Source organism: Prorops nasuta, unplaced genomic scaffold, assembly GCF_024137725.1.
Source record: "Prorops nasuta isolate Cenicafe-Biocafe unplaced genomic scaffold, Cenicafe_Pnas_1.2 PNAS00030, whole genome shotgun sequence".
Taxonomy (NCBI): domain Eukaryota; kingdom Metazoa; phylum Arthropoda; class Insecta; order Hymenoptera; family Bethylidae; genus Prorops; species Prorops nasuta.
The window spans coordinates 14,201-28,851 of record NW_027116827.1 but is presented as its reverse complement, the minus strand read 5'-3'; the positions used below and the strand labels follow the sequence as shown (position 1 = coordinate 28,851).

At 28.4% G+C, this 14,651-nt stretch overlaps 1 protein-coding gene across 6 annotated transcripts; it reads left to right on the top strand.

Annotated features, from left to right (window-relative positions):
- The first annotated feature begins 1,525 nt into the window (after window positions 1–1,525).
- LOC136782880 (activating transcription factor 7-interacting protein 1-like) lies at window positions 1,526–14,303 on the top strand. 6 transcript variants are annotated; one of them, XM_066742611.1, is made up of 15 exons: window positions 1,526–2,479; window positions 5,515–5,841; window positions 5,923–6,142; window positions 6,203–7,587; window positions 9,284–9,684; window positions 9,764–10,024; window positions 10,097–10,423; window positions 10,510–10,648; window positions 12,777–12,952; window positions 13,025–13,114; window positions 13,193–13,247; window positions 13,320–13,387; window positions 13,459–13,561; window positions 13,650–13,819; window positions 13,899–14,303. In XM_066742611.1, exons 2-15 carry the CDS (start codon window positions 5,568–5,570, stop codon window positions 13,992–13,994), a joined length of 3,765 nt encoding a protein of 1,254 aa, XP_066598708.1. In that variant the 5' UTR covers window positions 1,526–2,479; window positions 5,515–5,567; the 3' UTR covers window positions 13,995–14,303. The 6 variants fall into 6 exon arrangements, with proteins under 6 accessions (XP_066598708.1, XP_066598703.1, XP_066598706.1 ...); XM_066742612.1 differs by having other exon boundaries at window positions 1,528–2,479; window positions 6,317–7,587; XM_066742606.1 differs by having other exon boundaries at window positions 5,923–7,587.
- The last annotated feature ends 348 nt before the right edge of the window (window positions 14,304–14,651 follow it).

Genomic DNA, 14,651 nt, shown 5'->3' with positions numbered 1-14,651 from the left:
GTGACACCAGTATGCTCATCCGTGCTGACGTAAAGGCCGGTATTCATAGTCGTTGCTTATATTTAAGTCTGACTTAAAGTATCGATTGTCCTTTTTCACCTAACAGTAATAGAAAAAGATAACCTATGCTTAAGTCGGTCTTAAATATAAGTAACGACTATGAATACCGGCCAAAGAATTACAGGTTTAGAGGCTACATTCGCTTTCGTACTGCCGGTACTGTAGTGTAGTACTATTCTGAGTATTTCTGAGTATCATTTTGATCTTTTTATCTTTCACAATCACTGTCATCACTGAGCATTAAATAAAAACAGAGTGAAACTTGCAGCACTCCACCACAAAAACAAATGCAACCTTATTGGGTTCGAACACAGTAGACTTAAAAATGCATCGCTTAGCGGATATTTCATTTTCACCTCTCTGTAAAATTTTAGTAACATTCTAAATTTTAAGATGTGACACGCGAGATTTACATAATTATTATATTTAATATTCAATTTAGAGTTATTGGATTAGGAAGAAAAACTTATATTAGTTAAATATAAAGCGCCGACTGAGATGTCACAAACTTCTATGACAAAGGTTATGACAGGAAGATAAAAATCCTTAATTCTGACACTACTTTAGACTATATCACTGATATTACTGAAGTCAAAAATATCATCAAACTACTGGTTTCTTTCAATATTTTAAGATTGATTTCTGTAGGAAGACACCATGATGCAACAAAGCAATCTCATCCACTCGGCTCTAAAATTACCAAATTAAAACATGAATATTTTTTGTTTTTAATTACATTTTGTGACATTGAAAAAAGGTCCTTTATAGAGCTGCTAATATCCTAATATTCTTAAAGTTTAAAAAAGAATTGCGTTTTACTGTTCCAAAATGGAACTCTATACTATTCCAAAAAAATTCTTTCTGCTAGCTGTGTAAACATAATATTCAAAGCACTGATCTGTTATTTCCATTGGTTCAAAAGCCGCTAGACTCGATTGAACAAGTTAAACTTGGATCAAAGTGAATTGTGGAACAGGATCTATGTAATTATCTTTATTTTTTTAAATAAAAATACGATAGAAATACATATAATGTTACTTGATATTCCGTAAATTTTCATCGATTTGATAGAAAATTTAAGTTTTAAATGTTTATTTTAACCTATTATTTTATTTACAAAAACATGCTTAGACATTTTTATTTATGTGAGTTCCAGACAAGCCTCTATTCTCTCCATCCAACTGTCCTCATCATGGATAAATCGAATGTTTATAATATCAGTAATAATTAGTTCTTATGTATATACTTACTGAAACATCATTTAAGACAATAAATAATAAAAACCACTATGAAACTATTGCGAAATAAGTATCCGTTTCTTTATTTACATCCTGGTAGCACTAAATTTGCATCAGACACTAATGAAATATCTATCACTTTTTAAAAACTTATGTAGCTAAATGTTACTGAAATATTTTGGCAGGTTTCAGTGTTTTCTAATTTATTTTAAGTAATAGCTGAAATATTAAATCTATTTATTTACAATCATCAGTAAAAGATGTATTAACTTGATTTGCACAATTTTTCACAAACCCTAAATTAATAAATTTTAAAACTGTTTGCATGTATAGTACTCTACTTATTCATGCAATATATTATTATTTAAAAATTTTTTGTAATGTTTATATATTTAATTACACTATATTTATCAAACATTATTGTGTATTATGCTGTAATTTTATTTTCATTTAAGTCACAACAAAGCACTAGAAAACCGTTACACATAAGAGTTGATATGTGCACAGAACTAAAAGGAGAGATAGGGGCGCCACCTACGTAATCGAAATACTTTCTAATATTAATCAGCTGCACTTATTAGGTTATTAATTTTGTTTAGAGTTTTCTCATTATTTTGTTTTGTAATTTTTAAATGATGATTAAATAATTTTTTTAATAAAAAAAAAATAATAAAAATATTTTGTTCACATATAACCGTTGATGAATATTTTGAATAAAAAAAATATGCGTAATATTATCGTGGAAAAACCAATTATAAACAAAAAATTTAAGTGCGCAAAAGAGTTGCATTGAGTGCGCATGCGCAGACTCTAGTTATCTACATCGTATTTCTCTTGATGTGAACAAGTATTAGTTTGTGTTGTGTTATTGTTTCTTCATAGTGTGACTTACGAATGTTAATTTCTTAATATTTGAAACTTATTATAAAAATAACAAAGTTTATATTGTTTAAAATTCAAAAACTAGAATGACGTTGCACAGCTACAACAACTAACTCAGAACTCCATGAAATCCGACAACGTTGCTCTTCACTTGTTTGCAAATGCGACGTTGCAGTTGCCTCAAGATGGATATCGAAGTGTGGCTTCGCTTCATTCATTTATAGTAAACATTCACTTTTTCAACGAAGAATTCATTTTTGTCAAACACACAACATACATCATTTACGCAGGATCATGATGTAAGTTTCTTAATTTAATAAATTCCTTTAATTTATAAACAATCCAAATGAAAACGAATGATCGTCATTATTGATATAGTCTGAATAATTTACATTCATTGAGGTTATCATAGCTTCTCAAAAAAATAAAAACAAAACAATTTAGGCTGCTTACAATGAAAAATCTTAAAAATCCTAATTGACGAGTACCATTTCACAAAAAAAGGGGCGTTGTACACTCAAAACTTGCACACACAGCGTAGTCAATATATTTGAAAGTATTGTTTTAATCAATATTCAGTTATAAAATTAGGATACGGTCTTAATATAAATATTTAGTATTATTAAATGACTATAGAATTTATAACTTTTAACACACATTCGTTACTAAAGCAAAGAGTGAGCGTAATCTTTATAAACAATATGATACTAATGTAAAGGCACCATTTTGTATGACTCGTGAACGCCATCTTGTATTTTCTTATCAGAAACAACAGACTATCTCAAAAGCTAAAAAGTTTTATTAATTTTTGTATTCAGTAAAAACGTATAAGATTTTAAAAATAAATTATTGATATTGAAATTTTAAAGCTAATATATATTTTTTAAAATAGTTTTTTAAGTTTAAGGGGGAGGGTGTCTTTGAATTTTTATATTCTAGAGAAGTAAAAGTCAGTATAACCTGCATTTTTTTATAAACTTTTATTTAGCATTCCATGAATTAATCTGAATATTGCAGTTATACAGGCCATTTAACTTAATTCGCCTCAAAGTATGGACATAAAAAATCATCAATTTCCGTAAATATAAGAGATATCAATATTTTTTATTGGAACTTTCTAAAAGTACTTTTTCTCCAGTTTCATAAAGGTTTATTTTAGAAATTTATATCTATTATTGTTACGAAAATAAATAAAGTCTTATGTCCACACTCTCTCTCTTTTACGGCGAATTAAGTGAAACACCCTATATAATACGCAAGCGTACAAATGTTTGAAATTCAATGTCTATAATAATGTTATTCTATAATTTATTGATTCGATACAAAATGTGATTATTATTTTTTTAACTCCGTTGAAGTGTTGAAATAAATAACATCTCCCACCACATTTCCGTTAAACTTTATACTAACAGTTGAACTCACATTAGTTTGACTACCTATAATAGTTAGGCTCCGCCAATAAGAGGGGGCTGCTAGCGTTCAATAAGATGTGCGCTTCGTAGTTGTAATGGAGATTCTTTTACGCATACCGTTTTTGATATTTACATTTTTTACAACTAAAATCTGAGCTTTGATCTTATTAATAAATGCTAAAACAACTGTTTTAAGTATTTTTTTTATATAAATCAGCAGTCGTTTAACTTAAAATATGTATATACATATATATATATATATATATATATATATATATATATATATTTATCTCTGAAATTAATAGTATGTATATTTTAAAAGAAATAAAAACACTAACCTATAAAATTGAAAATTTATATAATTAGGACAAATGAAAAACGAATAAGAAGGGTTAGGAAAAAAGAAATTATTAAAAATGAATTTTTAAATGATTAGTAATTAGTATTTAAGTAATCAAATGTACAATCGAATTCCAGATTATTACATAAACATTTAATTTAAAAACGGTAAATTAAAAACAATAGAGTGCTGATATTTCATTGGCTGTAATCCGCCATGATCGTTTTCTTCGGGAGAGATCGGCAATGATCGCGAGGTCGTGTGTTCGGGGCCCTGGACGGCTGAGCAGTGAACGTAGATTTTACTGATCCATTCGGCTCATCGGCTGATCTACACAGTAGGCATTTGTAGTTATTCCTCAATAGGTTGATTCTTGTAGAGCCTGCTCTTTTTAATGTGTGATCGTGTAATATTTATAAATTATGTGTTAATATATTTAGAAATATAAATATTAATATTTTTTCTCATACATTACGGGATATACATAATTTTTTCATGCTGTTTATACATTCTAAGATATAAATTATTTTAAAATCTTTCGTGCAACGAGTTAAACGTTTATTTTACAAATACTTCCATTGGTAAAATGTTATTATGGAAATTGATTGCTATACTATCATTTGAGTCTCATAATACGTTTTAATCAGTAAAATGTATGGTTCTTAAACTGTTTATAGATATTGATGTTTAGTACCGTACTGTTCTAATTAGTAGTGTAAGATGGGATTAGTAAAGTTTGCAATCACATAACCTCGGCCCGCCATTTTCTACTTTGAACTATGCTTATGGGCCAGAAATATCGCATCCCTTGTGACGTATTGATTAAAGGCCCCTTCTGGCGTTTAATTTTTTGCGTGTTTTCTCCCTTTAATTATGTTTATCAATTTCAGTCGGTATGAATTTTACATAATTTTGTCAATAGTCTTTTAAAATTAGTTTTTTGCAAAAAAAAATATATGCGCGATCAAGTAGTGACCTCATGCGGAGAGCATTGATTCACAGCATAGTTGTAAATAAATGCTGGTTATTTTACGTTTTCTAGTTTTGTCTTTATTTGAATTTAAGAAATTTTGTTTTCTTTTATTAATATATTATATTAAGAAATTATATTTTTATACAAATTGTTAGAATTTAGAATCTGCTAAGAAAGGTGAAGCCTTAAATTATATAAATTATACATGAAAAACATGATATTTCCAATTATAATTATTTATAAAAATTAATTTGTTATATATGTATTAAAATAAAATGATTATGATTTGCAAATTATATATTGCTGTGACTAAAATAAAGTAGTATAATTATTGTATAATTACTTGAGTTCACATGATTTATTTAAATTAACTTTTTCTTTTAAAGTAAATTAAACATTAAAACTTGCTTCCATTATTTGTACAATTCACAAATCTAAAATTTTTAAACAATAATATTTTTTTTTAATACCTTTGAAGTATTTTCTACACATCTTTTAACATTACTATGAAAAACTTCTACATTTTGTTTTTTTACTTGCAAAGGACCAAATAATTTTTTTATAATTAAATGAATTGGTTTTAAAGGGAATAATTATACTCATTCACAGATTAAGATGAGATAATTTATGTAATCAATGGAGAGACTATAATATTTTTGATTATGGAGACGGTGATAGCTGACACAGTGCATGTTTCTGAGTCAAATCCTTCTACACACTCGCCTCTTAAAGTTCATGCTTTTCATGGTCTGTCAAAAAAAGAAGAGGAAGAGCTTTTATTAGAAACTGGTAATGACGAAGATGATGAAGATGCACTTTCTGATGATAGTTTGCGCTTGAGACTCTCTGATGACGACGATTGTGACCTAGAAGAACCTACTGTCTCATTAGTTAATGCAAAAACTGAGGATCTAAAAAGTGAGTCTCATCTTTTTGGTAAGCTATAAATACTTTTTTGATATATTGAAAATATGTATATTATTTATTAATTTGATACTGAAATGATGCTATTTTTAGAAGAAAATTCTGATAGTCAGTTATTGAATATTAAGGAAGAGCATTCTTTTTCTCTGAAAGAAGATAAAATAAATAATACTGCTTACGAGCCTTTAGTATCTAGTGAATCATTGTCAGAAGAGGCGACTCAAAAAGAAATTACTAAGCAGAATAATCAAATAAATATAAACATGGATGGTAATAGACCACTGTCACGTTCTCTGTATGAAATGCAACAAAGGTATCCACATTCACCTCAAAGTTATAGATATTTTTCTCCAAATCGAAATTATCATTCTAGACAGGTTTATTCTTCATCTAATGAGTATGGGGTTAAACCTTACAATGGCTATAATAACTTCAAAAGTAGAGGAAGACCTGGGAGAAACAATAATTATAATAATGCATATTCTAGGAATTACAGAGAAAGATGGGATAAAGTACCTGTTAAATCTCAAAATTTAATAAAAACAACCGAAACATCAAACATGAAAAATGATAATGAAGTATTAATTAATGATAGCCAGCTAAATGAAACTAGGGAATCTGAAGATGTAAAGAATGAATTAGAACAGTCTGACATCACAAAAAGCGAAGCATCTAATAATGTATTATTAGATACAAATAAAGAAAATAATTGTCTTATGACTCAAATAGACAAAAAAGATATTGCTTCTGAGGATACACATTCAGATAAAAATGAAATAAAAAATAAGTGTGAAAATAAAGTTTCTAATGATTTGAGCAATAATCAAGAAGGGATGACTGGTGGATTAACATCAACAATTGAAACAGCTGTTGAAGACTCTAAGAAACTTGATTTTTCAAGTGTGAGTAAAGACGATAAAATCAGTCCATCAACAGATAATACTGAAAACAATGAAACATTTACTGGTATTCGTAAATTAATTGATATAGAAAACAATCTAGAAAATAAAACTTGTGAAAAAGAAAATGACAATTTTCAAATGGACTGTGTAGAAGAATCTAAAATTAATCAAGATTCTGATTGTCTTAGCTCAATACAAGTACCCCAGACTAGTGAAGATAATAATGATAGCACAAGAAATCATTTTCAAGCTTTGGAATTAGATGATAACACAATTGAAATAAAGCAATTAGAGAATAATATTCATAAAGAAAGTGTTGAAAATCAAAATAGTAGTTCAATTGACACTGAAAGTATTGGTGATGCAGTTAGAGAAGAGACTTTAGAACAACAGGAGAAGGACATAAACATTCAGGATAATTTAGTAACTAAAGAATCATTAAATAAAAAAATAGATGAAAATACTGTAAAAGAAGTTATACCTACAGCAACAGTAGATCAGATTACGAATGAAAATATGGAATTTTCTGATGAAATTTCGGAAATAACAAATGGAATTGACCCTCAAATTCCGAACGATGTGACTAATTGTAAAGAACAAGATACTAATGAACAAATTTTAGAAATCGAAACTTCTGCGAAATTGAAAACGCCTACTATAAATGAAATTGACAACAATACTACATCAATTACATCTCCTGAGCTTCGTAATAACTGCGCAACAGGTTCTCGTATACTAAAACGCCTTAAAATAGATGCAAATGTAAATTATACAGCAAGCATAATTGTTGATTCAACAAAATCAATGTCGGATGATCAACAAAAAAGACGTAGATCTCAAAGAGTACGCGAATCAGGTAAACAATTTCATGTTTTCTTTAAAGATATTTATCTTAATTTTAAATGTATATTTTCTTATATTATTTTACAACGGAAATTGCCAATTAATAATAACACAAATCTACCAGAAATTTGGTGAGATTTGATCATGATTTCTTAAGCAATATTTCCTATTGGAATAGTGCCTGTTTAAAAAATTGCTCCATCAGCTCTAGTTTATAAAATATTTTAATTTTCAGATGTAAAAACAGTTGTTTTGAGGTATTCTCAAGTATCAACACTATTAGTTGCATTAGCTATACAGAGAGCACTGTTCTATATTTTTAAAAATAATATCAGATTAGATGTTAATCAAAAGTATTTAGCTTATGGTGATATTATATTTACTTCGCCGAGATGCTTCAATTTGGAGTTTTGACCTTAAAATCCTCCTGGGTTATGACGCACCTTAGATAAATGTTCAAAAATGCATAAAATAATTCATTTGTAGTTTGAATTTATATTTTCATAAATACAGGTTAATCCTACATAATAATGATAGTAAAATCATGTTTCAGTATTTTCCCGTGCATTTAAAAAATAATAATTTATTTTCGAGCGATGAGAGCTTTTCATATAAGTCTCATTAGAGTTATGAGGTGTAGAATATCCTAGAGTGGGCTTATTATTATATGTTGATTGTATGGAGTTGTAAGGTTAATATTTGAGACCACCAACATGACAGTTAAATTCATAAACAATTCTACTTCAAGGATGCATTTTGATGACATTATCATGTACTCTAACCTTTAAGGTCATTAAAACTCCAAAAGTACCTGTAAGATATGTATCTTTCAAAAGTTATAAAGACGACCTGAGCATTTGTGCAATAATCGAGTTGTCTGAACTTTTTAACTTTTAAAAGACACTTGACTTTTTTACAGTTGTGGTGACTTTAAAGGGTAAAGTACTGAATAATATCATTAATGTAGCTACCTGGAGGTAGGGAGACTCCCACGTCTTACAAATTTAAATTAACACGTTTCGACGAAGAAAAATAATATAGCCATAAACTATATAGTTATGTAATACAGAGTCTTTTCCTAACAGCGGGACATAGGATTGTGTTATTTGACTATAGCATTGAAGCACTTACTATACATTAATATAATTAATGAAAGCGTAGTTAGTTAAGCTTCAATGGTTACTTTAGTTTAATTGCTTCTATTATTCATTATAAATATCATTTTAATTAAATAATCTTGGTGACTACGTTTAATACTTAAACGGAAAATAGTAATTTTACTATAGTAAAAAGTACTATAGTCAAATAACACGAAATCTCATATGTCCCGCCGTTAGGAAAAGACCCTGTATTTAAGTTAACATTATTTAGGAAAACAGGAAGGTTCTTCATAACTAATACTGCTGATAGTGTAAGTTGTTGAAAACAGTTAAAAACAGCTGAATTTGCAGACGAAAATTCTAATATATAGTAACATATAGGTGATAGAACAATTTTGAAACTATATTCAGTTTCTGTAAGAATTCCTATCTAATACTTGTAAAATCTTTACCACCTTCAACTCCTAAATTTATAGCCTTGTACAGTTTATACGTTACACTTTTATTTTGTAGTTTGCTTCATTTACAAAACTTTTTCAGTATTATAAAATACCTTTTTGTAATTTTTATCAATTAAAAACTTATCAGTTGACGATTCTTTGCTTGCAGTAAAAGAGATAGGACGACAAAAAAGGAAAACTGCTAAGACTGCTGAAGAAATGATTCGAAAGAAATATCTCAATGAAGATAGAGATACAGAATCCAGTGATAGCACGGAAAGCTTAGTTTCAAACAATCATAAAACTATCGCTAAAGTTAATTCCACAACAACAGCATCATCGGTGAAAAGGCCTTTATCCGAAGTTGAAATTAAAACTACTGAAAATTCTAAAAAGCTGAAAAAGGAAGAAAATATATACGGTTCTACTACAAAAACAGTTGAACTAGAAGATTTAGATTTAAAAATCGAAGATAAGCATAATGTAAGAGATGAAAAGACTATACTTGGCAGAGTACGCAAATTTTTCGAACGGGACGCGGCCAATCAATTAAAAAAACTAACACAAGAAGTAAGTATCCGCGTACTTTTACTTTAATGATTTGAGTAATAGATTTATTTAATGACCATTCATCTTATTGTTTCACTAGGAGCTCGAAGAGCTAATAATTCAAAAGATCATAGAAACAATTACTATGCGCGATGAAATAGGTAAACTACGGGAACAAGCTCGCATATCAGAGCGAAATCAAGAAGCTACACGTGCAAAATGTCAGCAATTAGGAAAACAAATAAAAGATTTTGAAATGGTTATAAGTCGGCATGCATCTGATCGGCGAGGTAATGCTGATAAAACAATTATGCCAGTGAAGATCAATCGATCAGTTGGATTGCAAGTTAATTTTATAACGGTATTTATCAATGTAAAATTTATATTGACTTACAAAGCTGAGTAATAAAAGTTATTATTTTCATTTGAATAGGATCATGGTATACAGAATTTAAGACAACTTCAATCACAGTCGAGCTTAAGTGGAAAGCAACAAGCGGCTACTGTAAATAGTAATAATGTTTCTTCCGCGCCCAGTGAAATTCAAAAATCAAATAAAAGTTTAAGTCCTAAACGTGGATTAAAAATTCATTCTCCTAGAAGATCAGATCAATTACCAGTTACAGTAATTTCACCTGCCACACATAGCCAGACATTTACAACATCTACATCAACATCCTCAAATAATTCAACGAAGCATTTAAAGTCTCCAATCATGATATCTAATCAGACAGGTAGTGGTCAACAAATACTACCTAGTGTAAGTACATTTATTTCAATTTTTATTTTTGATATATTACAATGCTATATGCATTATTTGATTTTGATGTCTTAATTATCATGTAGCAACAAACAGCACCACAGCAACAGCATGTTATTTTAAATGGAAAAGTTTCTAATCAGCCTAATCGACCAATAGCTCCAAATATCTCGAAATCAAAAACAAGCGATCTAATCGATCTAACAGATGAAGAAGAGAAAAAATGTAAGTCGTACACTCTTAATATATTTGTAATAGTATACTTAGAGAAATTGATTTATTATAAAACACAAAAACAAATGTTTTAAAGAGATTTACTTCTTTGGCGAAGAAAGGCCTCTCCTGCATAAGCGGCTTATATCTGAACTAGCATTAAAGTGCTTCCGTCGTGCTATATCTACTGCACTAGTCAGATATGTCATAAATGTGAAATAAACAAAGATTTGGCATATAATTGAATAAATAATGCTAAATTACCAAATAATAGTCTAAACACAATAACAAAAATATTTCACGTTTATTTTGGATTTGGAAGCCATTTTATTATCTGTATTTTTTCATATCCTTTAAAAGCTGAGTTTTTCCTATAAAAAAATTTTATTTCTAGTTCGATTTTATTTTTTGAGTGTAGTCGTTTTAATCTTTAAAATATACTCTATAAATTCATCAAATCTAATTTCTATTATCTACAAAACTCTAGAAAAAGAAGCATTATATTTTCGCGTTTAATTAATCACAATTTTATTTTCAAAAGAAAAAAGTAGATTAGAAAAAGTCCATTAAATATTATTTTAAGAAATCGAATTGGTGAATTTGTAGAGTATATTTTAATGATTAAATTAATTCTGCAAAAAATAAAATCGAACAAAGAAAATGTTATAGGAAAATGAAAAAGTGCAGGTAATAAAATAGCATCCAAAGCACACAAAGATAAACGTAAAGTATATTCTTTTTACATTATGTTTAGACTATTATTTTTTTGCTTTCAGCAATACTTATTAAAAAATATATCAAAACTTTGTTTATATCATATTTAAAGCATGTCTGACTAGTACAGAAGATACAGCGCGACAGAGCCACCTTAAATTGCAAGCATACACCCATTAAACCGATATCAATAAACGGAGTGAATACAAAACAATTTATTACTCCAAACATTGATAAAAAAATAGAATTTTCACATTTTTAATAAAATAAGTTGGAAATTATTATTAATAAAATGTTTGCAGTTTTAAGATGCAATTGATGAAAATGACAAATATTAAGACATAACTAACATAAAAATAACTATCCATATCAAGTTCGTCTTTAAGCTCATTTTATTTTAATATTCTAATATATTAAGACATATTCCAAAATATTTTATTAAAAACCAAAGAATAATAATTTTGGATTAGTGATAAAAATAATAAGTATATATGAAGTTTCTTCGTTTTCACTTATGTATTATTTTCATCGCTTTATTGAGCTATTTCCAGAAATTGCGCGCTAATTTAGCTACAAGCAATTTATTTGGAGGAGTCTACCAGCCAACGAAATAGGACCCTTTAAAAAAATTGTTTTTATTTTGAAATGGATTCATTTCCCTTAGTGTAGGTTATTGTTTAAGGTGATTCTATTAACATGTTGAAGTCAACTGAGCATGTAGAGTAAAAATATTTTTAAATCATAATAGCAAGATTTACAAGCATTTATAAATTTTTAAACAATTAAAAAAAATTTTCATTAACAAGAACGGATTTTCATTATTATATTATGCAAATATTGTGTATTTGGTTTGCACAGCTCCCACAAATCTTAGATATAATAGTTATTTTGCACATTATATAATACATAATTTTTAATTTGATTTGCCTGGGGTTGTATTTTTAACATTTTCTCAAAATAGAGTATTTATAGTATTAATATTTTTTTTTTTGATCTGCAGATTTTAAAAATACCAATTTTAATTAATTACTGTATAACGGCAAGCTTCCCATATGTCGCTGTATTAAAGTACTATGCTTCAAACATTAATTTATTAATTTATTCTATAACTTTTCATTTCAAAGTATTCTAATTTGTTTATAGATCTATTAAGAATAATAGTTTTCAATATCATTTAAACTTGCAGATTTTATCATTTAAATATAACTGCTATAAAGCATATTCGCTATATGTACACCTACACAGTAGCATCACATTAACAATGTGTAGTAATGCATATGCATAATATCAGCGCTAAAAGTTGATCAATTTTGTCACACTTTTACCGGGCTTTGTTTATGTATAAAGCTACACATTCTTACTTGACTAGCACTGTGTAAATTTGCACGATTCCAATGAATGTTGACTATTGTAATTCCTTTTTTAGCTGTAAAATTAATTAAAACGACGGCGCCCACATCTGTGAATTCAGCTGTCACAATAACTCCAACAAATCAAGCCTTCCCGCATGTTATTCAAACACTTCCGACAAATGTAGCAATTACAAGTCAAGCTAATATCAAATTGGTTCAAACTCCTGGTCAAACTACACCAGCTGCCTTGGTAGGAATCATAAAACGACTTTCTGTTATGAAGTTTTTACTCAAATATAAAATTGGTATTTATATTTTATAGAATAATATGAATTCTCCAAGAGTAACATATGTAATGCAAAGTAGTGGTCCGTCAAGGCAATTATTGATAGCATCAGGTCCAAATACCTCGGTAAAAACTATAAATGAATATTTATTTTATTACGATTATACATAACTTAATAAGTTATTTTAAAACAAAATTTTCCAGATACGGCCTGCTACTTCTGCACCTAGATCTCAGATTTCAGTTGCGTATAAGCAAGGTACATTGATCTAATTCCAATAACTAAGTAAAATAAGGCGTTTATATTTCTTAATTTAATATTTCTTTATAGGAATGCACACTCTTCCAAATGGAACGGTTCGACTTGTAGCTACACCAGCTACTGCACAGCTCATTCGGGTAAATAAAAAATTATATGAAATATTTGATAATTCGTAAAATTGTATATTCAAATAAAGATTTTAAAATAGCATCCGGCACCGTTACCTGCAGAGAAACAAACCCAAGACAGCCATCCATCTTGGAAACTTCCACCTCCAGCACCATCTTTAAGGATATCAAAAGTTACAAATGGTATAACAATGAGCATCTCTTTTTTATTGAAGAAAATGATTACCAAAACAAATTTATAAGTTGATTATATTTAATAATTAATTTTTAGGCATTGTTTTATCTTGGAATATGTCTCTATCAGACAAGTATGCAGAAATTGCTAGTTATCAGTTATATGCATACCAAGAAGTTGCCGGGGCACCTCCTTCTTCATCACTATGGAAAAAAGTTGGTGATGTACGTGCCTTACCACTGCCAATGGCTTGTACTCTTACACAGGTATATGTTCTACTTACAGATAAAACTTGCTGTCATAAGATTTTTACTTATAAATATATATATGCACATCTGATTATAGTTTTCTGAAGGCAATAACTATTATTTTGCTGTAAGAGCTGTTGATACACACTCTAGAAAAGGCTTGTACAGTGCACCTGGAAACATTTCGTTATAAGGTACAATGGCATTAACAGGATTTACCATTCATGCATTAATGTAACACTTTTGAATAGCGTTTAACGCGTATTTGTATTATAAATAACATTTTGGGCAGTGATGCTCTATGTGTAGCATTAAATTTAATTTATTACTTTATTCGTAGAAATAAAATAGTAATTGCCAATTAAAATTAATTGTAATAGGATTTCTACAAATTTGCTAAGTGTATGTATATGAATAACTTAAGACAAATCTTGGTATACTAAATATGTTTATAATCTATGCTGTACGTTTCTGTAGTAAATTAAAGAAGTCGCTGATAGTAGGTTATTTCGTTTATTCATGTAAGGTATTGACTGTCGCCACTATGTTGTCGATTAGTTTTTAACACTAGCACTTATATTTTTTTTATAAAATAAGTCATCGAAGTAACCTTTTGTCCCTCCACCTTGCATATCTAAGATGTTCTTAGTACGTGTGAGTACGTGTGAAAGCACTACATTTATAATGTATTTTTTATTTATAAGCTTGAAAATATATTGTTTAAAAAAGTTATAAATAATGGTATTTTTATTGTTTTTGATTCAATATATTTTCATTATTTGTATGGAATTTTATGAAATTATTAATAAATTAACTCATTTATTTCGCTTCAGAAGTTAAAAAGAGGGAA